Below are 24114 nucleotides of genomic sequence, written 5' to 3' on the forward strand. Positions count from 1 at the left end.
TTCCATTGCCAGCAGCAGCTCCTGCGCCTTTCCTTTGCAAGCAGCAGCTCCTGCGCCTTTCCATTGCCAGCAGCAGCTCCTGCGCCTTTCATTTGCCAGCAGCAGCTCCTGCGCCTTTCCATTGCCAGCAGCAGCTCCTGCGCCTTTCCTTTGCCAGCAGCAGCTCCTGCGCCTTTCATTTGCCAGCAGCAGCTCCTGCGCCTTTCCATTGCCAGCAGCAGCTCCTGCGCCTTTCCTTTGCAAGCAGCAGCTCCTGCGCCTTTCCATTGCCAGCTGCAGCCACTGCGCCTTTCCATTGCCAGCAGCAGCTCCTGCGCCTTTCCATTGCCAGCTGCAGCCACTGCGCCTTTCCATTGCCAGCAGCAGCTCCTGCGCCTTTCCATTGCCAGCAGCAGCTCCTGCGCCTTTCCATTGCCAGCTGCAGCCACTGCGCCTTTCCATTGCCAGCAGCAGCTCCTGCGCCTTTCCATTGCCAGCAGCAGCTCCTACCCCTTTCCATTGCCAGCAGCAGCTCCTGCGCCTTTCCATTGCCAGCAGCAGCTCCTGCGCCTTTCATTTGCCAGCAGCAGCTCCTGCGCCTTTCCATTGCCAGCTTTAGCTCCTGCGCCTTTCATTTGCCAGCAGCAGCTCCTGCGCCTTTCCATTGCCAGCTTTAGCTCCTTTGCCTTTCCATTGCCAGCTTTAGCTCCTTTGCCTTTCCATTGCCAGCAGCCTTTCCTTTGCCAGCAGCAGCTCCTGCGCCTTTCCTTTGCAAGCAGCAGCTCCTGCGCCTTTCCTTTGCCAGCAGCAGCTCCTGCGCCTTTCCTTTGCCAGCAGCAGCTCCTGCGCCTTTCCATTGCCAGCTTTAGCTCCTGCGCCTTTCCATTGCCTGCTTTAGCTCCTGCGCCTTTCCATTGCCGGCAGCAGCTCCTGCGCCTTTCCATTGCCAGCAGCCTTTCCTTTGCCAGCAGCAGCTCCTGCGCCTTTCCTTTGCAAGCAGCAGCTCCTGCGCCTTTCCTTTGCCAGCAGCAGCTCCTGCGCCTTTCCTTTGCCAGCAGCAGCTCCTGCGCCTTACCATTGCCAGCAGCAGCTCCTGCGCCTTTCCATTGCCAGCTTTAGCTCCTGCGCCTTTCCATTGCCTGCTTTAGCTCCTGCGCCTTTCCATTGCCGGCAGCAGCTCCTGCGCCTTTCCATTGCTAGCAGCCTTTCCTTTGCCAGCAGCAGCTCCTGCGCCTTTCCTTTGCAAGCAGCAGCTCCTGCGCCTTTCCTTTGCCAGCAGCAGCTCCTGCGCCTTTCCTTTGCCAGCAGCAGCTCCTGCGCCTTTCCATTGCCAGCAGCAGCTCCTGCGCCTTTCCATTGCCGGCAGCAGCTCCTGCGCCTTTCATTTGCCAGCAGCAGCTCCTGCGCCTTTCCATTGCCAGCAGCAGCTCCTGCGCCTTACCATTGCCAGCAGCAGCTCCTGCGCCTTTCCATTGCCTGCTTTAGCTCCTGCGCCTTTCCATTGCCGGCAGCAGCTCCTGCGCCTTTCCATTGCCAGCAGCCTTTCCTTTGCCAGCAGCAGCTCCTGCACCTTTCCATTGCCGGCAGCAGCTCCTGCGCCTTTCCTTTGCCAGCAGCAGCTCCTGCGCCTTTCCATTGCCAGCAGCAGCTCCTGCGCCTTTCATTTGCCAGCAGCAGCTCCTGCGCCTTTCCATTGCCGGCAGCAGCTCCTGCGCCTTTCATTTGCCAGCAGCAGCTCCTGCGCCTTTCCATTGCCGGCAGCAGCTCCTACGCCTTTCCATTGCCAGCAGCAGCTCCTGCGCCTTTCCATTGCCGGCAGCAGCTCCTACGCCTTTCCATTGCCAGCAGCAGCTCCTGCGCCTTTCCATTGCCGGCAGCAGCTCCTACGCCTTTCCTTTGCCAGCAGCAGCTCCTGCGCCTTTCCATTGCCGGCAGCAGCTCCTGCGCCTTTCCATTGCCGGCAGCAGCTCCTGCGCCTTTCCATTGCCAGCAGCAGCTCCTGCGCCTTTCCATTGCCGGCAGCAGCTCCTACGCCTTTCCATTGCCAGCAGCAGCTCCTGCGCCTTTCCATTGCCGGCAGCCTTTCCTTTGCCAGCAGCAGCTCCTGCGCCTTTCCATTGCCGGCAGCAGCTCCTACGCCTTTCCTTTGCCAGCAGCAGCTCCTGCGCCTTTCCATTGCCGGCAGCAGCTCCTGCGCCTTTCCATTGCCGGCAGCAGCTCCTGCGCCTTTCCATTGCCGGCAGCAGTTCCTGCGCCTTTCCTTTGCCAGCAGCAGCACTACCTGCGGGACCCATGTAGTTTCTGCTTCCATTTCAAAAACTTTACTTCATCTTGTTTTTCTTGTCAACATAAAACTTGTTTTGCACTCGAAAGTTGCCTGTAAGTATCGCACAGCAAGAGCAGAGGTTTTTTGCATTCCTCCGAGTCAAGGGGGCGTTTGCATGTTGAAAAGAGTCGATCATATTTTACATGACATGTATTGTATGATTTACAGAGCAAACATGTACAGGGCTCTAAGGTCAGAGCGGACCCTTGTCTCAGCCCCGGCTCAGCTCTCCTTGTGTCTTTGTGTCTCGCCTCCCTCTATATGCCTCGAATCCTAACATTAGAATTCAAACTTTGCAGCCTAGTCTTCGATAATTCAAGGGTAACTGTGAGAGGGTTGCTTATGGGACCTCCCAACCAGAATATTTCCGTGCGCTCTGGGCTTAATCGGTTCCTTAATCCCCAAAACACCACTGGCATAACTGTACAGCTTGCATCGTAGAGGATGTCATTGCACTCAGAGATCTTACAACATATGTGCGAAACTGAAAGTGCAATCACACGCATGCGCACTGAACCGGCAGAAGAGTGGGGAGCTTAAAAATACATGCGGCCAAGACATGGACCATAGTGCGGCTGCGCAGAGTTATGCGCATGCGTGGAAACGCGGGGGGTGTAAAGACAGATGGGGTGGGTCTATTGATAGTACACCGGCTATGGGAGCGCACGGGTCATCGAATGACCCCGGAAGAATGCCATGTTATTTTCCTGGTGCTCAGCTTCGCTGCGGTGTGACAATAGTACTTCCGGTGCGGCGACAGCACAAGCAGTGATGCTCGCGCTCCCCCTTGTACAGAAGAGGAGTCCGACAATCGCGGCACGTGCGGGGTGTCCGAGGGGCAGAGGTTATCGAGTCACCTCCGCCCCCCCCTGCATACACCCTCGGTGAGGAAGCGCTGTGTGTGTACGGGGGCTCCAAACCTGGCCCCATGCACTCCCCCCCCACACCCTCCCCCCGCAGTGCAGCTGGCCCTTGCTACCCACCCCACTGGATCCTCTTCCTCCTTGCCCCCACCCCCCACCCCCCCGTCCTATCTCACGCCCCTGCACAGGTACTGCCTCTCCCTCAATCCAGTGTAGTCCGGACACTGTCTCTCTGACCGAACAGGCTGCCCCCTCCTGCCTCTGGCATCCTTTGCACCGGCCCGGCCTGCAGGGAGCCCCCCACCCCAGCCCCCCCGCACTGTGCCAGGGGGCTCACCGTGGAGCCAGCCGTCTATAGAGCTCCTCCACCCTGTGCTCCCCCCTCCAGCCTGAAGGAAGCCTCCCTCCTACCAGAGCCCCACTGCACCTGCAGTCCAAGTGTGCAATTGGCCATGTCTGCAGACCCCCCTCTGTGTCCTGTGCACCAGGCCCCCCCACGGGAAGACCCCACCACATCTAACCCCTGAGGCACCTGAGCATGCAGAAGGCAACCATGCTGCAATGTGTGCAGCTGCCCCTCGCCTGACAATGTGCACATAGGGGAGGGAGTGGTATGTGTATCTCATTCCTGTTGTGTACATCAATACAACTGATTTTTGAAGCCCCCCAAAAAGCTTTCTTTCTCTGTTACCTGCCTGAATTGCCTCGGCTTCAATAGCAGTTAATGGGTGGAATACATTTTCCCTAGTTAACTTCTTTTTAAATCTCCCTCTTTCCTCTTCTATAATGCCGGCATGTATCCTTAAAGGATCGACTTGCTAACCGCGTTTAACCTCTGCAGCATCCATTGCACATACACGAGTCTACAGCCAGGAGACAGTGCTGATGCCTGTAGCCCTGACCTTTCACTACCGATTTCAACCTGTTCTCCATCACAGCCTTGGTTGCATCACATATGCCTGGACCACACAGAGTTGATAATGGAAATGCCTTGACTCAGTCTGAAGCAGTGTTAATTCTTCTGGTGGATTCAATTTAATCATTTAAGTTGTTGTATATAACTCTGGTAGAAAACCTAATGTTTATTTCTGTTTCTAAACGTCATATCTCATCACTATGACGTTGCAACAGTTGTTAGCAAAACCTATCACGCGCTGTTGCTACGCCATGAGGCCCTCCAGGCCCGGCTGCGAGAGCTGTCTTCGAGTCTGTCCATGCAGTGCAGCTTATTTGCTTTGGCAGAAAGCACAGCTGCAAGAGCAGAAGGAAGGCAGCTAAGGGGGTGCGGCCTGTTGAAGCATGGCAGGCAAGGTACTAATTTTTTACTTTTGAGATAGGGAGGAGAGACCATGTTATGTATGCCCCCCCCCCCCCCGAACCCCCCCAATTTTTATCTGGCCCTGCAAAGCCAGTTAAAGCAGGGCAGATGGATTTGGGCAGAAATACATAACATACATTATAGATGGGCAGAAAGTCAATTACAAGCATTGTTTCCATATCGGGATTCTGAGTCACAACACAAACAAATCAAGCTTTGCTCTTGTTTTCTATTTGAAATCACTCTGAACCTCTCAGTTAAAAACATCCCTATAGTTCACTATTATCCATCTATAATTCCATATATCTATAATTACAGAAGGTGAATAGTCATATATACATAATTTTGGTCAGACCTCAATCTGTCACCTTGCTCTGTAGATTGGAAGGAATGTATCTGTCTGTGTAACTGGGCATATTTATGCACCTCACACGCCCTCTTAAGACCTAAAGTGTCCCGATTATCTGCCCCTTTCATACCTTGTAGTGAAGGGACCAGTGTGTGTTTGTGCACCTGATCTTTGTTTACAGACCCACGCTACTGCAAGCTCAAGTGAGCCTTTTGAACTTTCTTTAGCCTTCAGAAAGGAGTCTGTGTGTCTGTGCAAATGGTGGCCATTGCATACTGCCCCAAACCCTCCATAGCACCTGCTGCCTCCCCTTCTCCTGCAAGCAGGAAGCATGACATCTACCAGAGTAGCAGTCCCATATCAGCAAGGCTTCTAGCTGAAGATGTGCTCATCTCCATGTCCCAGATAGGAGAGCTGTTTTTTAATGTGATTAAAACAACTTGTATTAGTACTGGCTGCACACTAAGCACATCCTACATTTCTTTCCTGGATGCAGGCAGTGTGTCCTTCGTACCCGAACCCGCACCATCAATACTTCACCGAACACTGGAGGCTGCATCCTTTAATCTTGCAGCTCGGAATTGGGGTGATATGACCTAACTCTCACCACGCCCTGCTGCATCTGGAGCATGTGCCCACTCTTCAGGATACAGGAGTCTGGAAATGTCTGCACCGGTTACTGCTCAGGTAGGAGATGGGTCGCACCTTTTGTATTTTTAGAAATAGACTGTACAGTACTGGAAGAAATTGCTGCCAGGAGGCAGTTAGAGCCAAAGCCTAGGTAACCCATTTGTTGTGACTGTCCTGAATAGTTTACTGGGACAGAGGTGTATTGTAATTATGCATGACTGGCTATTTAAGTCCACCCTGTTGTCGTAACCTGCTCCTCAGCCAGTATGAGTGCTGCGTTGGAATGTTTAGGTGCCGGAGAAGTGCGAAGCTGTTCCTGGTGGGGCTTCTCATTGAGGCTTACTACTGGAACTTACCTGCATCTAAGACAAATAAACCGTCATATATACACTATACACCTCCGCTACTGGACTTCTGCCTATTACACCTGTGTATTTTTATTTTTTGTATAAGTAGTACATTTCATTTACTTTTTGTTCATCACTCACTGCATTTTTTTTAAACTTAGGATTTTGATTCAATCAGCTTTAGACAAATGATTGTAGGATCCCATTTAAAAAAAAAACATATTGAATATATATCCAATAAGTGAAACAATCGTCATTCCTTTGTAGGTCTGGCTAGAGCAGAGGTCTTCAAACTTTTTGATGCCAGGACCCCCTTGTAAAACCTTTTTAGGCGTAAGGACCCCCTTCCGACAAAAGATTTTAGAAACTGGTACTCCTCATCATCAACAACTATCTACAACCATAAATGCCCCTTGATAGACCTCATCACATCCATCCATCATTCATCCACCCACACTTCCACACATCCATCCATCCTTCACCCATCCACCCTTTCATCCTTCCTTCCATCCATACATCCATCATCCATCATCCATCCATCCATCCTTTCATCCTTCCATCCATGCATCCATCCTTTACCTATCCACCCGTCCATCCATCCACCCACCTTTTCACACATCCATCCATCATTCATCCATGCAACCTTTTATCCATCCTTCATCCATCCACCCTTTCATCCTTCCATCCATACATCATTCATCCATCCTTTCATTATTCCATCCATATATCCATCCACCCTTTCATCCATACATCCATCCTTCATCCATACATGCATTCTTCATCCATACATCCATTCTTCATCCATCCACCCTTTCATCCATCCATCCATCCTCCATCTACCTTTTCACACATCCATCCATCCTCCATTTCACACATCCATCCATCCTTCATCCATCCATCCACCCTTTCATCTTTACATCCATCCACTCATCTTTACATCCATCCACTCATCATTCATCCATCCACTCATCATTCATCCATCCACTCATCATTCATCCATCCACTCATCATTCATCCACCCACCTTTTCACACATCCATCCTTTCACCCTTACATCCATCCTTCATCCTTCCTTCCATCCATACATCCATCTACCCTTTCATCCTTCCATCCATCCTTCATCCATCCACCCTTTCATCCATCCACCCTTTCATCCATCCACCCTTTCATCCATCCATCCTTTCATCCATCCTTTCATCCATCCATCCTCAATCCACCTTTTCACACATCCATCCATCCTTCATCCATCCACCCTTTCATCTTTACATCCATCCACTCATCATTCATCCACCCACCTTTTCACACATCCATCCATCCTTTCATCCTTCCATCCATCCTTCATTCCATCCATACATCCCCCCACCCACCCTTTCATCCTTCAATCCTTACATACATTTATCCTTCATCCATCCACCCTTTCATCCATCCATCCACCCACCATTCATCCCCCACCTTTTCACACATTCATCCATGCAACCTTTTATCCATCCATCCTTCATCCATCCACCGTTTCATCCATCCATTCATCCTCCACCCACCCACCTTTTCACACATCTATCCATATATATATATATATATATATATATATATATATATATATATATATATACATACATACATACATACATACATATACACACACACACACACACACACATGTATGCATGTGAACAACCCGAATGACAGAGTGCGGGCAGCTGGTGTGCGTGTTTATTTAACACTTTTTTTATGCACAAAATGCATCTTCCTGTCTAAAGCTACAAACATCATCAAATGCCAGTTTTGAATTCCGAACACAATTGCTGAAATTTCGCATAATTAATTGTGCAAAGGAAGTTAAGCAGACTTTGAACACCCCCAGTTAAATGCGGAGAGGCTTGCAAAAGGACCACACATGTGTCACTCACCTCTTTTGCAGGTAATGTCATGCAACAGACAATCCAAAGGATGATTGAAAGGTTTTCTCCATGTCTGTTTGTTTCAAACGAGTGTTGTCATTCTCACACAGAAATCCCAATTATCATGCGGGCGGGGGGGGGGGGGGGGTGGTGCGAAATCCATCCAAGGACAGCAGAATGAGGGCAGGGGTGTGCGAAAATGCACAGACAACGGAGTGCGAGGGGGGGGGGGGGACAGGAGAGGTGGCAGAAAGCAGGCGAGACCAGCAGCCACCATTCCACTGGCACACTAAGATACCTACAGGTTAAACTAGCGCTATATAAAACGTTTAAATTAAAATAAACTCCACAGCGAAGTCCATTGAACTCGAAGGGCTACAGCCTCCTCCCCCAGCCCCCCCAGCTCGTGTATGTGAGTCCTGCTGAAACAGACTCCGGGACATATACAAAGGCACACCAGAGTACTTCACATGTCTTCAAAAGACCTTTACTTGTTAATGAGGCTTTAATGTTTTTCACACCTTGGTGTGAATAAGGCCTCCGCCGTGAGCACCCTCAATCAGCCCGACGCCAGGAACTGCACTCTGACAGAATCGGCGACCCCCTTCCCAGGACTCGCCCCCTGGGGGTCGTGCCCCACAGATTGAAGACGTCTGGGCTAGAGGAAGCTTTAAGATGTTGCCAGAGTTCCTGTAATTAACACAAAAATACATAGCGAGGAACCGCCTTCTGAAGTGTCATTCACATTAAGTTTGTTTGTCACAATATCTAGGGTTAGGAATATCAACCTGCATGAATAGCTGTTTCACAAGGCAAGCACACGCAGAGATGAATACATTTACTATTCTTAACTCCCCATGCACTTACCTTGACGATATGTTGGAAGATAATTTAGATATCATGGTAGAACCCCTCGCATTCTGGATCAAGCCAGGGAATTTTGCAGATGTTTATATTTTACAGCTGTGAATGACTTCAGCTTGCTCAGTAGTGTGTATTATTTCAAGTGCATGATTGATGGAGGCTACTGAGCAATGAGTGTATTTCAGTGGAAGAAGCATTTAATGTAACTCTAAAACACTTTTCCTAGATGTCTACCCCTTGGACTGGTCCTGGGGAGGTTGTCTTTTCAACACCACAGTCATCTGTGTGTTGCAGATTAGTTTTATCCTTTCTGCCAATGTGGAGTACAAATGGCGAGGGTACTTTTAATAGAGCACATTATCAGGGTTGTGGATGAGTGGTTCGTCCGCACAGTAAGCGAAGAGCCTAGAATGCTTTTAACAGGCTGTTTTCAAGAATGAAGATGAGTGTTATCACTTACTAAACCAGATGCATCAACAGTGCTTTTAAAGCGGGCTCTTATTTACTTTTACATCAACTTTTACTCCTGCTTACACCTACTCTTACTCGTAATCATACTCCTACATGCCTATTTATTTGTACTTTTTATTTTAAATATTTCTGTAGCATTGACTTAATCCAAAAGGGTATTAGCGCGCTCTACATAGTGTATATAGAACATGGTACAGTCACACACAAGGGTGTTGTGGACAGTGGGCAAGAAATACGGGCGCAGGTTTGAGTACATTGCATTTTGTCCAGGAGAAGAGAAGAGGACGAAGTAGTAAGAATTACTACTTAAAGAGTCAAGGTTGTTCAGGACCTAGACAAGTGGTTTGGCACTGATATGCTCAGTCTGACTAATGCTATTTGATTCTGCCTACTTTTGATTGATTCTGTTCTTCTACTCCTACTCGGATGCGTGCTCTTACTCCTGCTTACAGCCACTCTTGTAATTTACCTTACTTGTGCCTACTTTAATATTGATTCATACTTATACTTGTACTTCCTGCAGAATTACTTTTCCTCTACTGTTCGTGTATTTACCTCCTATTTATTACAACTCATTATCCTGTTTAATCTACTCTCACTCCTATTAAGATGTATTCTAACTTAGAGTACTCTTTCTACAATTTGCATTCGTCTGCCCAGTTTCATGCCACACCCTTCACCGACACCCAAGTCTCCACCCATCAACTCATAACTAATCGTTCATCCATCGACACTGGCATCTATCCAGACTGGCATCCACCCAGACTGGCATCCATCCAGACTGGCATCCACCCAGACTGGCATCCATCCAGACTGGCATCCACCCAGACTGGCATCCACCCAGACTGGCATCCGCCCAGACTGGCATCCACCCAGACTGGCATCCACCCAGACTGGCATCCATCCAGACTGGCATCCACCCAGACTGGCATCCACCCAGACTGGCATCCACCCAGACTGGCATCCACCCAGACTGGCATCCACCCAGACTGGCATCCACCCAGCTGTTGAACCTCATAGCCGTTTGCACATTATAGTGGCACCCTCAGCCTTCCTACAATCATATCGTTTTATATACTCACATAACTTCTTTTATACATCTGTTTTCACATGCATGCATACCTGTTGTCTAGCTGCATGGGTCTGTGCGTACATCTGCATATTATCAATATGCCCGTGTCAACAACAAGCATGCCACCATTGCAACAAAGTACTCATATCCCTAAAACGTGCCAGACCTATTGTTTTTTCCAATGTCTGTTCTTTTTTATTTTGTATGTAAATCAAATTATGTAGCGTTAATTTGCTGCTGAATGCAACATACAAAGTATTTTCCATCATTCGTAAACATTTTCTATTTTTGCGAAAGCATAAACAACTTGCATTAGTTTATTATTCGTACTGGTTCAAAGGTTTCTTGCTCATTTATTCCCACGAGGCCCTGGGAGCTGAGGGTGATCTTGAATGTGGGGCTGCCTCGCATTGAGTCACCCCCCACTCCCATCACCTGCGACATGAACTCCGAATCTGATGTCTACCACTCCGCTATGCGAATCTGCCTTCCCCTACTTTCCAGAAATACAGTGTAGGTAGAACGATTGGAGTCCTGATAAGGTAAATGGCAGCTCTGGAATGAAGGCAGAACACACAGTTCTAGTGTGGAGGCACCTGGAAATAGCCTGGGAGAGTGACACTGGAAGGTGTCTAGCACAGAGTTGAAAACCAGTATTGGCAATTTGTACAAGGCATGATTCCTGGCAGACAGTCTTTAGTGGGTAATGAATTGTGCTTGTACATATGGAGAAGCTGAAGAGACTGCTATAAAGAGAGGACGCTGAGAGTAGAACACAAGGTCCTTATTACTGTGGGCTAGAGTCAGCTGTGGAACTTTCAGGTGACAGCTCAGTCAGAACTGTACTTGGCTAAGGTAGAAGGGTCCTTCACCTAAGCCGGAAGGGTAGAGAGGTATTCCTGTATGTGGATACATCCTACCGAATCCAATACTAATCACTTGAGGTATCCCAACCTGTATAATGAAAGCTCAGTACTAAACTTTTGTGGTACGGAAAAGGAAGCAATTCCTTTTTGTTAAGTAACTGTCACACACTCTAGTAGTGTCATGCTTCCTCATTGGGTTCACCCTGACTCCTAAAGGTCAGGGTAGGGTCGACCGTATTTCAGGGAGCACGTAAGAGAGATCCGCCAGGGGGTCTAAAGATAAAAATCTGTCTCCAGGTATCCCTTTATTTGTGAGAACGCAGGAGATATTGAAACGTTGTATTAAAGGGGTCGTCAAGAGTTGATGGTCCCATGACCCTAGTGTCATGCAGCATGTATCAGCCCTTCTAATTGGCCACTTGGCTCCTGGGCTTTCTTCAGGGCAAAAAGCAGTTCCCTCCCTGGGTATTAAGAGAGGAAATTTCCCTAACTTTTAAGCGAGGGTGCAGAAAGCTGCACTCTTGTGAAACATGGAAGGTATACTTATGTCCAATCCAGTTCTGTAATGCTTTGTATCCGCCCTATTAAGGAGGATTTCATGTGTCTCAAGGGGATGCGGTAATAGTCTACTACTATTACCGCATCCTTGTAGTCAAACTTTTATCAAAGGTTCTGCCACCCTGTTCCACATACTTGGGTCAAGCGTCTTCCGGCATTTGCCTCCGTCCGAACATTCCAAAGAGAAGGAGGGGGCGTGTATTAAACTAGGTATAGTAAATAGCTTGGGAGTGTGATACTTGCACGGTCTAACATAGAATTGAAAACCAGCGTTGCCAGTTGGTACGAGGTGTGATTTCTGGAAGACCGCCTGTAGTCGATAATGAATGGTGCTTGTACGTACCAGAAGCTGAAAAGTCCTAATGGCAAAACTAACCAAATTTCCCAAGTTGTTTGGAAGGAAAGTCACTGGTAGATTTAACACCTGTTTATCTCCTGCAACAAGTCTGCAGAGGCATTGGTAGAGAAGGTGGATTCCAGCCAGATCACAGGGCTGGATATCAAGTTTTTGGTCAAAAAAGAGAGTTGGAGCAGTCGGGAGATGAGGAATAGAATTTGTGCTGACCGAGTTAAAGTATTTGGCAACAGTTTTGGAGGGAGTTCAGCATAAGATGAAAACTCATAAAACTGGAGACTGTGAAAGGCCTTGAGCTGATGGAACAGCAAAAGGTAAAGAGGAATGGATAAAAGAGGAGCGTGGGCTCTGACTTGCCGGCTCTCTGCTTCACCTTACATTGACGGATCTGCTCTGGAGTGATGAGCAGTAAATTATGAGGTAATGGTGCACTATTCCTTGCAGCCTGTCTACCTTTGCCACTACTTAAGTCCCAAACTCTCCACCCCAACCACCTCCCGCGTAGTCCATGACCAATATTTGGACCTCCTTCTATTTGATGCTGACGGTGGACCTTATGACGTGTTCTGCAGGTCTTCTTTAGACTCCACGGTTCCTTGTACGCTGTTTGTCTTCCTTTCGGACTACTCCATGTGCACGGTTGACCCTTACTCTATAGCAGTTCTCATTTCCCACTGCTTCTACTATCTTGTTTTCATACCTACTGAGTTGCACCTATGGTTCGAAGTGCATAGTGCACCAGTCTTTGTATTTAACTCTAGTTGTGCTTTGCAGTAAATGTCGTTGTGAGATTCTACGGTCGCTCATGATGTGTCCATTAACAATGTTTTTATTCTCTCCTAGGGCTTTGATGCTGCTGTGCTGGAATGTGGCAACAGCGTGCCTAAAAAGAGTGGCGGTGTTCCAGTAGTAGAATGTATGGATTTCAAGATGCGTCACTGCACGGTAAGTAGTGGGACTCTGGTTGCTCTTTCTTCTGTGGTTCACTTACAGTTAGTGTAGGACAGAGAGCACCTGGGTGACTTATCCTTGAAGGCAATTAGTGGCTACTTAGTGTTGTGACTCATGTCAGGACTGCAGAAAAGGAGATCTGAACGAGCCAGAGTGCCCAGGAGTTGCTAAAACAGGCACATGGATGTGTTTCAGAAGTCCTATGTTGAAACCGAGGGAGTGTAATGAGTAGTGGCTGTAGACTGCATTTGATGGTGGGCGTCTAGTTGGAGTTATCTCTACAGACTGCAATGGCAGAGATTTGACTGTGTGTGCAGGTTGAGGGGGTAAAGTCTGAGAGAAGTGGCAGGAGCTGGAAGTAGGACGATTTCACCATTTCAGAGGCATATCTCAACCTGCCAGATGCCAGTTTGCACCCTTCTGGGTTCTTAAATGATCTCTTTATTTTCTTAATTGGATAGATCATGTGAGGAATCTAGGGTGAGGGAAGGCTGGAGTGAATGTATGGCGGAGAGTGAAGTTGAACATTGATGTCAGGGTATAACTTAATATTGTAGGTTTGTTCAGGGCATGCTGAGAGAGTTTTGTGTATATTTGTTCTTGGTTAAGCAGGATCTTGGTATAAGGAGCTCTTTTGTTTCATCAGTAGTTGCAGCTACTGATATCGGTATCACATCAAGAGGGATTACACCTTCTTTTCTTAACTACATCAATTACAACAGAATATAATTTCTTTGTGTGATTTCTTATCTGATGGATGAAGTTGTGTTTGCAATTATGAGCAAAATATTATTTTCTGACGATAAAGATGCATGCTTGGATCTGATTTTAGAAATTCTGATTCTGCAAACCAATACTGGAGACGAAATTTCTCCATTCTGAAAGACAAAAACCCGGCAGAACAAGTCTAAATATGAAAGAGTCCTGAGCAACAATTACCTGGAAAGCTCAAGAATGCAAAGAAACATCAATTGGGGGAAGTCTCGTCTATTCCCCGTTGGACACACTACATCCTTGCACTCTATACTGGAGCGTCTACACACTGGTAAAGATGGATGCAAATACCTATGACTGTGAATCTCCACGAATGAATCTGACTGCCTTACAGATAACAATAAGCGGGTCCTAGAGGAATTCAAAGAAGACATTGCCAGGTGGAGACATCTCCCCCTGACATTCTTAGGGAGGGTGGCCATGTATAAAATGGTTACGCTCCCCAAACTGCTTTATATACTCCAAAATACATATTCCAAAATCCCAGATATGATCTTCGAGGCGAACATTGCTATGGGACTGTTGTCACCCCCGACTAGCACTCCAAACTTTGCAGCACAGTCAGTATAACAGGGGAATTGCGCTCCCGGACCTATTGGCCTACTATAGAGCAGCATATCTGATAGTTATTAGCGAATGGGGACATGCACCTGCTGATCACCCCACATACATCTGGAGAGGCTACAATTCCAGAAGTACTCCTTTCTGCACTACATTTATGGGGACCCTGGAATTTGAAGCTTATTACCCGCAACACAGCAAGTGATTGGAGAGGGGCGGAGCGGCAGATGAAATGGGCGAAGAGACTGACTAAATCCACAACACTGTGGGAGGATAAGCGACTGCCGGAGTTTGATAACTACAGGGTGTCAGAGCGTGCAATACAATTGGGATCACAACACTAGGGGATATTATACAGAAAGGAGAATTCATAACCTTCCCAGAGCTCCAAAAAGCGTACAGTTTGTCCCAAAAACAGCAATACAGATACATACTAATCCAGCATGCATGGAGAGCGCAAAAACCCGAGATAACATATATCCCCGAATATGCCCCGCTAGAAGGACAACTTCTAGAGGAAGAAATACTGGAAAAGGCAGTGTCCTGGACGTACAAAACGATAATAAATAATATCCCTGACACATTATCTCCACTTAAAAGCAAATGGTAGGAAACTACTGGCGTGTTATAAGACATCGACTGGGATTTTTTTTTTTTACTGTGTTATATAGCGCAAACTTGACCTGAATCGGATATCAGAGTGCTTTACATAGCACCAGTTGCGTTAAATTAGGACACCTGTATTTTTGTTAGGCACGGGGAGATTAAGTGATTTGCCCAGAATCGCAGAATGTTCAGAAATTGCACTAATGCATCCCAGAGAAGTGGGGATTAAGCTGAGGTTACGCCTAATACAGTTCAAAGTCCTACATAGGACATGTTATGTTATGCTATTTTTACTTACACCGCGCACAACTGCCCCAGCAAAGGGGCGACCTGGCGCTTTGACAAGGCAAGCACAACACAACACTAAAGAAACTCCAAAGAATAGGCCACAGCTTGAGAGCTAGACAAATAAAAAGGTCTTGATGGCCCGTCTGAACTGGAGAAGCTCATCGATGACCCGGATATGCATGGGGAGAGAGTTCCACCAGCTTGCCGCCAAAACTCTAAAAGAGCGGCCACCAGCTCTACTCAGTCTATAACGCGGGACCACTGCTAAATTCTGAGCCAGTGATCTAAGGGTACACGGTGGGACGTATGGTGTCAACAAATTCTCCAAAATTTGGGGAGACGTACCCTTGAGAATTTTAAACGCAAGGCAAAGAACCTTGAATTTAATCCTCTGGTGCACAGGGAGCCAATGGAGGGAGCGCAAAGATTTAGACACCGAGCTGCGCCTTGGCAGACCTATCACCACTTGGGCTGCAGCATTTTGGACTCGCTGCAACCGAGAGAGTTCTGATTGATTGATCCCAGCCAATAGAGAACGGGCATAGTCCAACCGAGACAACACTGATGCTTGAACCACCAGTTGTCTAGTGGATGCATCGAAGAATTTGAGGATCGGTCTAAGTCCTCTGATAATGCCATAGCAAGAAGCCGCCACCTTCTTGGTATGACAGACAAAACTGAGGGATGGGTCAAGCCATACCCCCAGGTTTTTTATCTCAGATGCTGGGGAAGGAGTCACACCCAATTCAGAAGACCACCACTTGTCACCCCACAATGCCACCTGCTTGCCGACTACCATAATCTCAGTCTTCTTGGTGTTTAACTGGAGACAGTTGGAATTCATCCAGTTAGCCACTGCCCGTAAGCCGTCACAGAATCTGGGAGCCTCCATGTCTGAGTCCCCACTCAGTGTGACCGCCAGCTGCGTGTCGTCTGCATATGAGACCATCGTCAGGCCCCACTGCTTGACGACCACAGCCAGCGGTCTCACGTAAAGATTAAAAAGAGTGGGACTCAACGATGAACCCTGTGGGACCCCCAGATCTAGCGGATAAGATTTCGATTTACCGGGTGGGATCGCCACCTGGAATGACCTATCAGCAAAAAAAGATCGAAACGAGCGTAGGGCGGAGCCCGAGACGCCTACTTCCTCAAGTCGCTGAAGCAAAATCCTGTGCGAGACCGTGTCGAACGCGGCACTAAGATCTAATAACAATAGCGCCGCCGTCCGACCCGCATCAAGCACAGAACGCAGATGTTCGACCATAGAAAGAAGGGCCGTCTCCGTGCTGTGGCCCGCACGGAACCCATTCTGGCAGGGGTTTGTCAAACAACACGACATCTTGGCCTTCCAAGAAACATGGGACACATCAACTAGTTTCTCATTGGACGGCTTCCATAGTTTTTTTACCCCAGCAGTTTCAGGCGTAAGAGGGAGAGCCAAGGGTGGCCTACTCACTTTGTTTTCACTGAATTTGGAGGGGGTTTTAAAAAAAATAGAACCAGCGCCCATGAATACATTAATAGTTGAGTGGACTATCTTGGACTCTCATACCTTCCTGTTTATTAACTTCTATAATTCTAGGGAGGGTTCCTCTGTGAATGAGCACTTGATTTCCCTGCTAGATTTGTTGTCAGTCTACAGACACAATTGCACTTCCGTCCCAGAGATGGTTATCCTGGGTGATTGTAATATCCACCCCTGCGAGGGGGATTGTTACAATGATAGATATGGGGGATCACCGGTCGAGGGCATTCCCCACTTTGAACATACCAAGGAGGGTGAGAGGCTCGAGACCTTTCTTGCCAACTTAAATTTATTTGAACTAGGCCTTGGAAAAAATTAGATTAGAGCGCCCACATTTATTGGGAGAGACGCAAACACCGTCATAGACTACATCTTCGTATCAGCAGGGGCTTTAGTAAAGGCACAGGAATACAGGGTCGTGACTGCCACCTTTAGCGACCATAAACCCGTCCTATTAACGTTGGAGCTAGATTGTTTCCTGAATGGTAGAGAGACAGGTGTGGCTGCTCCTAGAGACCTGTCTACTAAGGACCAGGGCAGGCGGATAAAGTGGGAGAAGATTGTCCCTGAACATTTCTTCCAAACATTAGCACAGGAAACTGAGGCAAACATGGCAGTTTGCTTAGATCCCACATCCTTGGGCACCGATGTCGTGGCCGCCTATGTCGAGATATGCGCAAGGATCTCTAAGAATCTGGAGTCTAGGAACGGTGCGCAAGGCATTAAGAACACTCACAAATGGTTCGATAAGGTTTGCTCGCAAACGCATAGCGCCCTGTTGAAAGCACTTAAACAGAGACCCAGAGATAGGACATTAGTGGCAAACCTCAGAAAGGAATACAAATCTGCACTTGCCAAGCGTAAGTCTAAAATTAAGGAGGAAGCTTGGGACAGTTTATTAGCCACAGATGTACTGAGAGACAGTAAAAAATTTTGGGCAATTGTTAACCAGCCTTTTTTTACCGAGGATGGGAAAACCGATATGGACTGTGTGATCGAAGATGATAGATGGCTTCACCACTTTAAACAGATCTATGAAACCACAGCTTCTATTTCCCCAGTTAGTGCCCTTGCTCCAAACAACATGAATATGGAATTTAACATCTATGAGTTGGAAAGGGCGATCAAAAATACAAGCAAACGCAAGGCCCCTGGACCTGATGGGGTCCCTGCCGATCTCTACATTCAGTATCCGCAATTTTGGTCAAAAATATTAACAAATGTCTTTAATGCGATACCCTCGGCCGGCTTCCCATCTTCCTGGTCCACCTCTATTATTGTTCCTATTTTTAAGAAGGGGAACAGGGGGGATCCTGCCTGCTACAGGCCAATCTCCTTGTTGGACTCTGCCGTCAAGATCTTGGGCAGAGTCATTTTACAAAGACTTGGGGACTGGCTAGAGGAGAGTGGGGTTCTCTCCGACCTGCAGTATGGCTTCAGAGCACATAGGGGGACCATGGACCAGTGCTTAAACCTTCACCTTATTATTAGTAAATACACCGTGGTGAAGGAGGGGCTTTTATATTTAGGTTTCATGGATTTATCCTCCGCTTTTGATTTGGTTAATCGCTCTAAACTATGGCGTATTTTGCGGGATTTGGGTTTGGACACTACTTTGGTTAATTTCTTGCACGATCTCCATCAGAACTTGTTCGCTTCTGTCAGGGTAACAAGGGAAGGCAGGTGTACGGAGAAATTTAGATCAGGGAGAGGGGTCAGACAAGGTTGCATCCTGGCCCCTCTTCTATTTACACTCTACATCAATTCCCTGGGTAAAGCCCTGAATCTAGCTACCCTGGACGTGCCGCGTATGGGAGGGTCACCTATCCCGGTCCTCCTATACGCGGACGACGCCGTCCTCATAGCTCGTACAGGTACGGGCCTACAAAGATTGTTAGACCATTTCGGATCTTTTATGGAAGCCTTGGATCTAAAGATCAACACAGCAAAATCCCATGTCATGGTATCTGGCTCACGCAAGAAAAACATGAAGCTTAAAACCTTTAGTTGCAACGAAACATCCATCTCGAGGGTACCCTTCTTTTGTTATTTAGGTGTTACCTTTGACGAAAGAGGAACCTGGGGCACCCAGTTGAAACTGAAGGAAAATGGAGCTACTAGATCTACTACAGCTCTCATGCACTTTTCTAAAAGACTTGGTTCGAGACCTATGGAGGCCATGACTCGTATTTATAAATCCAAATGTGTAGCAATTGCATCTTACGGGGCAGATATTTGGGGTTATGTTTCATCCCCAGGCATCCAAATTATAGAAAATAACTTCATACGAGCTTTGTTGTCACTCCCAAAGTCATCTCCTACATATTCAATCCATAGTGAAGTGGGCTTGGGATACATCACTGATCTCCTAAAAATGTCCCCGCTGGTATGCTGGGTTAAAACTTGGACAAACGAGGATTTCACATTGAATCACCGCATACTCAAAGACTGTATGGCTCTGGATAAAGCGGACAGTATACCCTGGTTGGGGTATGTTAGAGCGGCATGAGCGAGGCTAGAGCGTCCGGACATGTATTCTTCACCACAGGGCCTCAAGAAAGAGGATGTAGGGTGGGTCAAGTTGCATTTCCGTAATGTGTTGGAGACAGAGAGTGAAGAGGTTGAACTCAGCAAACCAATGGGGAGGACAATATATCAACTTTCTACCTCCCTAGCTATGGAACCTTATTTAAAATTTGTAACTAAACCATACCATCGTTTTCTTTTACTAAGGTTTAGGTTCAGCCTCATTCATCTCGTGCTTGGAGCCTATACAAAGTGGGGGACTCCAGAAAATACCCCACCCTGTACCTGTGACAGTTTTTCTACACAGGACACGCTTCATTTAGTGATGTTTTGCGAACACTATTTCGTGGCCCGTAAAAAATTCTTGTTTCCAATCTTGAAAGATCTAAACTTTGTTCAGGTGAGGCCTGCACTTTTACACCTGCAAATGCTTAACTCTGTGCAGGTCACATATGGTGTAGCTAGCTTTTTGGTAGCAGCAGCTCGATCAAATAAAACAAGACTTTCCCAGATATATAACCATCAAGGCTGATATTCTGTCAAATACGTTCTGAGGAAATGTGCCAAGTATACTGGCAATCGGTGCCTTATGTGATTCTAGGCTGTTTAATATCAATCCTCTGTACCTAATTTTTTTCTTTTTAAATTGTTCTTTAAATTTTAAATTGCTTTTTAAATGAACGCATATAGGAACTGCAATCAGGTGTATTATTGTTTAATTGTAATTTTATTCTTGTATGTTGTATGGGTTTTTAAATTATGAATTGTGTATTGCTTTTATTGTTTTAACTAACTGAAATAAAGATATTTGACTGACTGACTGAGTAGGGTCAAGAATGTTAGCCCTAGATAGATGGTCTGCAAAAATGGCGTTCACATGGGCCTCCGCAACCTTCGTGGCCCAAGGAAGTAAGGAGATAGGACGGTAGTTTTCAGGTTTAAGGGGGTCAAGGGTCACCTTTTTCAAAATCGGTGTGACTACAGCCTGCTTCTATCTGACGGGAACTACCCCAGAGGAAAGAGACAGGTTAATCAAGGAAAGCACCTGAGTGCGGCAGAGCGGTGCCAGATTCTTAAGTTGGGCCGGTTTCAATGGGTCTGCCGGGAATGCTGTTCGATTTTAAGGCTAAGAGAGTCAAAGGCCTCCATAGATAAGGAAGGCAAGATGGCAAGAAACTCTCTGTCTCCCAAAGTGCGGCAGACCCGCTCCGGGATTGGGGAGCCCATTGGAAAAGTTCGGTAAATGGCTTTGTTGGACCTGGGCCTCTTGGCAGGGTCATCCCTAAACTTTTTGCCTTCCTCCAATACTCTCTCTGACCTATTTTGTTTGGTTTAATGACTCTGGGCACTTTACCACTGCTGACCAGTGCTAAAGTGCATATGCTCTCCCTACTGAAAAGTGTACATGTGATTGATGTCCATGATTGGTTCATTGGATTTACTGTTAGTCCCTAGTAGAGTGCACCAGGAGTGCCAGGGCTTGTAAATGCCAATACTGCTAGTGGGCCTGCAGCGCTGGTTGCGCCACCCACAGAAGCAACCTTAAAATGTGTCTAGGGTCTGCCATTGCAGAACCTGTGTGCAGTCTGGTACTGTCATGCTGGCTGGGCAAGTGCCCCCACTTGCCAGCCTCTAAACCTTCCCTTAACTTCATATTAGTCACCCCTATGGTAGGCCCTAGGGCAGGGTGCATTGTAAGTGTAAGGTAGGACATGCCCTGATGTGTGTGGCATGTCCTAATAGTGAATTACAGCCAAATTCGTTTTTCACTATTGCAAGGCTACCTGCTCCCCTTAGGCCAGAATGGGCTGCTGGAATTATTACACTCTATAATCCCAGCAGGCTCAGGGAACATGGTAGAAATTAATGTTTAGTATGCCTGAACTCAGAATAATAAAATACTTCTTTTAGTAAAGTTGATTTTAATATCCTGGGTTTGCAAATGCTACTTTTAGAAAGCTAGCATTTGCTTGTCTAACCATTTCAGCCCGCCTCTGCTCTTGTGTGTATCTGACTGTCTGAGTGTGTGAGTGACAGGGCTGGGAGTTGACAGGTTGTGAATAGCAGGATGACACCTTAGTGGGTGGTGGGAGTTTCCCCTGAATGATGCATCAGGCTGTGCTCTGCCTCCACAATGCTGGCTCCGCCCTCCTGGGGAGCGACTGATGACTCAGCCTGCACCTGGCCCAGGAAGGACCGAAGCTTGTCAACAAAGTGCTCAGGCTGCCCCTGTCTTCACAATGCTGGCTCCGCCCCCCTGGGGAGCGGCTGATGTGCCTGCCCTCACACTGAATGCAGAAGCAGAAGTACCCACCACAAGTGCTCAGGGACTGAGAGCAGTTATGCAAAGGCCCCCCTGTCCTGTAAGAACAAAAGAAACTGGGTATAAAAGTAGGAGCCCTGCTCCTTGTAAATTAGATCCTGTTTGCGCTACAGAAGAAACTCTGCCCGAAGAGAAGGACCTGGAAGGACTACAAGGAGGAGTGCTGTCTCTGGCCTGTGTCTGGTGCCTTGCTGCAGAAGGAGAGGAAAAGAAGAGACTACAAGAGACTTTTGCTTTTATTTGAACTTTGTGCCAAACTCTGCTGGAAGATCTCCAAGGGCTTGCCTCTGAACTTGCCCCCTGACCAGCGCCCCAGGAACAGTGGGCGCTACCCCCTGAAGAAAGCTACTGTGTGTGCTGCTTATCGCTGCAGCGCTGACTGAGGAGTCTGGGAGCGTTGTGCATCCCTGCCACGCTCCCCGTGATCCAGGGCATCGATATCCCCCCAAGCACCGTGACAGGGGCCCAAAGCGACAGCAAGAGCAACGTGAGGCCCAGCCGCCGCTGGCCCGAGCACCGTGACTGCCTCTGCCTGGGAGCCCCGAGAGCAACGTGAAGGAGGACCTGTCCGGTCCAAGCGCCCGAGTTGACTGCGCTTCGCGCCGTCAACCCCTCTGCAAAGACGGACTGCCGCCCTGTGATAACCCCCCTCTGGTCGGCATCCTGCCCGACAGCTCAGCTGTGAGCGCACAGCTGCAACCGGCACTTGGGCTGGGTACGTCCCGCACTTGGGGACCGTACTGCCACTTGCCGCCACCACACAGCCGCCGCCTTCAGGGTCGGAGCGAACTCCAAAGGAAGGACCCTGCCGCCACCAAGCACCGCCGCCCCGGGTGACCCGTGACCTGCCCGGCTGAGAGCCGTAGCGCGCATCGACCCCAGAGAAGCAACGCGACGTGGGACAGGCCCCCCCTTCCAGCCGTCCGCTCCACAAGAATTTTAAGGTACTGTGTCTTTGCCCCTCGCGGTGCGAGCGTCCTGCAAGCTGAGCTCGCACCGCGCTGTGTGACCTCGAGCGCCCCGGGAGCCTCGCAGTTGCTGTCTGCTTCACAGCGCGAGCCGGCCCTGAGACAGATGCTCGCACTGCTCCTGGCCCCCGAGGCCCCGCCTGACGCTCCCTGTGGCCCGCGGCCCCCTCTCCTCGAGTCGAGCCCCGAAGGGTGACTCATTTCCAGAGCAGACCCGGCCGTGCCTTCCGCGGCCCACGCGGGAAGCGTGAGCTTTGGCAGGCCGGGCCCGATTTTCTCAGAGGAAGCGAGCAGAGACGGCAGAAAGCGCATTGAGGCGCTATAAAACACTGAACCTTTCCAAACCTGGGCAGAAGGCCCAAAAGATTGCATTTGCTTAAGAACTGTGACTTTTTGCTAAGAGCAACTGGAACCTGCATTTCAAAGTAATCAAAGACTGTATTTACAAGCCTGCTTTTAAACAATATATAAAGAGAATATATTTTTACAAATACAGTTTGGTGTCATTGTGTGGTGGGTTGGTGGTGATGGTGTAATATTGCAAATGTTTAACTCTATGTGCCCCAGAGATTAGCCTAGACTGCTTGCGCCACACTACCTAGAGGGTAAGCAGAGGTTGTTCTTGAAGGTAACCCTTAGCCCTGACGAGGAAGAGAGAGTCCCTGCTTGTCGCCAGTGCTGCACTGCGTCAACTAGAGACTCCCCCTTCCTACATTGGCAGCAGCGAGAGGATCGCGAATTTACATTTGCAGTGTTTTACCTTAGCTACTGACCATTGCACAGTGATTACAGTCCAGTAACTAAGCCACAGACTTTTTTTGATTTATGTTTTGCTAGAAGAGATCTCCATGTGTTTTTGAAGTCATGCCTGTGTCAGTGAAAATGGAAAAGGCACCATCCATTTCTTCTATTGACTGTGATTGGGAGAAACTAGAAAACTATACCGGGAAACAGCTCAAGAGCTTCTGCAAAAATGTGAACATTTCCATGACCGGACTCTCCAGAAGGGAGCAGTTCCAAAAGGCGCTGAGGGCCTGGGTCAAGGCAAGGAATGCCCCTGGAAAAGATATTGAATTTGAGGATGCAGAACAGCAGCTGGAGGGACCCCTGACTTCAGAGTGGAGGGGTGCAACCTCCCCATTGAGTAGCAGTGTTTCTGGCCGAGGTCTGTCGCCAGAGGAGCTGGCGGACAGACAGGCAACCCGAGATCATGAAATGAAGTTGGCGGAGCTGAAATTGAATTGCCAACTGGAGCTAGAATCTAGGAAGTTAGCCCTGGAAGAAATAAAAATGGAGCTTGCGCATGACTTAAGAATGAGGAAACTTGACTTGGAGCTCGAGGGGCTTGAGGCCAGGAGGGCTTCAGCCCAGCAACAAGAAAGGTGTGTAGCTCAGAGATTGAGCTTTGCTGAGTTGGAGGTGGAGTCCAGCTCAGATGGTGGCAGCAACATTAAGGTATCTAGTGCTGACAGCATAGTGCGCGCACCTAGAGATAAGGCACCTGACTTGGAGGGGGTTAACTTACATCAGGAGGTTCAAGGGCATGAGGTAGCTCCAGTAGTGCGCAGCGTCCCTGAAGGGAATAGGGTAGCTGGCGTAGGAGTTCATGGTCCTAGTGGTGGGAGGGATTCCCCCATGGTTGAGGTCCTGGTGGGTGAGTGTAAAGACCGCCCAGAAGAGTGTGGGTTGTGTGA

General features: G+C 48.3%; 1 protein-coding gene across 5 annotated transcripts in view; it reads left to right on the forward strand.

Moving 5' to 3' along the window:
* The first annotated feature begins 3032 nt into the window (after positions 1-3032).
* The window catches only part of LOC147693224 (uncharacterized), an 83084-nt gene continuing 62002 nt past the window's right edge, over positions 3033-24114 (forward strand). For 2 of the 5 annotated variants that reach the window (XM_086933627.1, XM_086933630.1), the window contains exons 1-4: positions 3182-3216; positions 3527-3829; positions 4762-5522; positions 12739-12840. In XM_086933627.1, the coding sequence (XP_086789753.1) occupies positions 5499-5522; positions 12739-12840 (126 nt within the window). In that variant the 5' untranslated portion in view covers positions 3182-3216; positions 3527-3829; positions 4762-5498. Of the gene's footprint in view, positions 3217-3526; positions 3830-4761; positions 5523-12738; positions 12841-24114 lie in introns of all 5 variants that reach the window. The other 3 variants (XM_086933628.1, XM_086933626.1, XM_086933629.1) reach the window with 3 other exon arrangements.

Source organism: Lissotriton vulgaris, chromosome 8 (assembly GCF_964263255.1).
Source record: "Lissotriton vulgaris chromosome 8, aLisVul1.2, whole genome shotgun sequence".
In the NCBI taxonomy this organism is placed as follows: Eukaryota; Metazoa; Chordata; class Amphibia; order Caudata; family Salamandridae; genus Lissotriton; species Lissotriton vulgaris.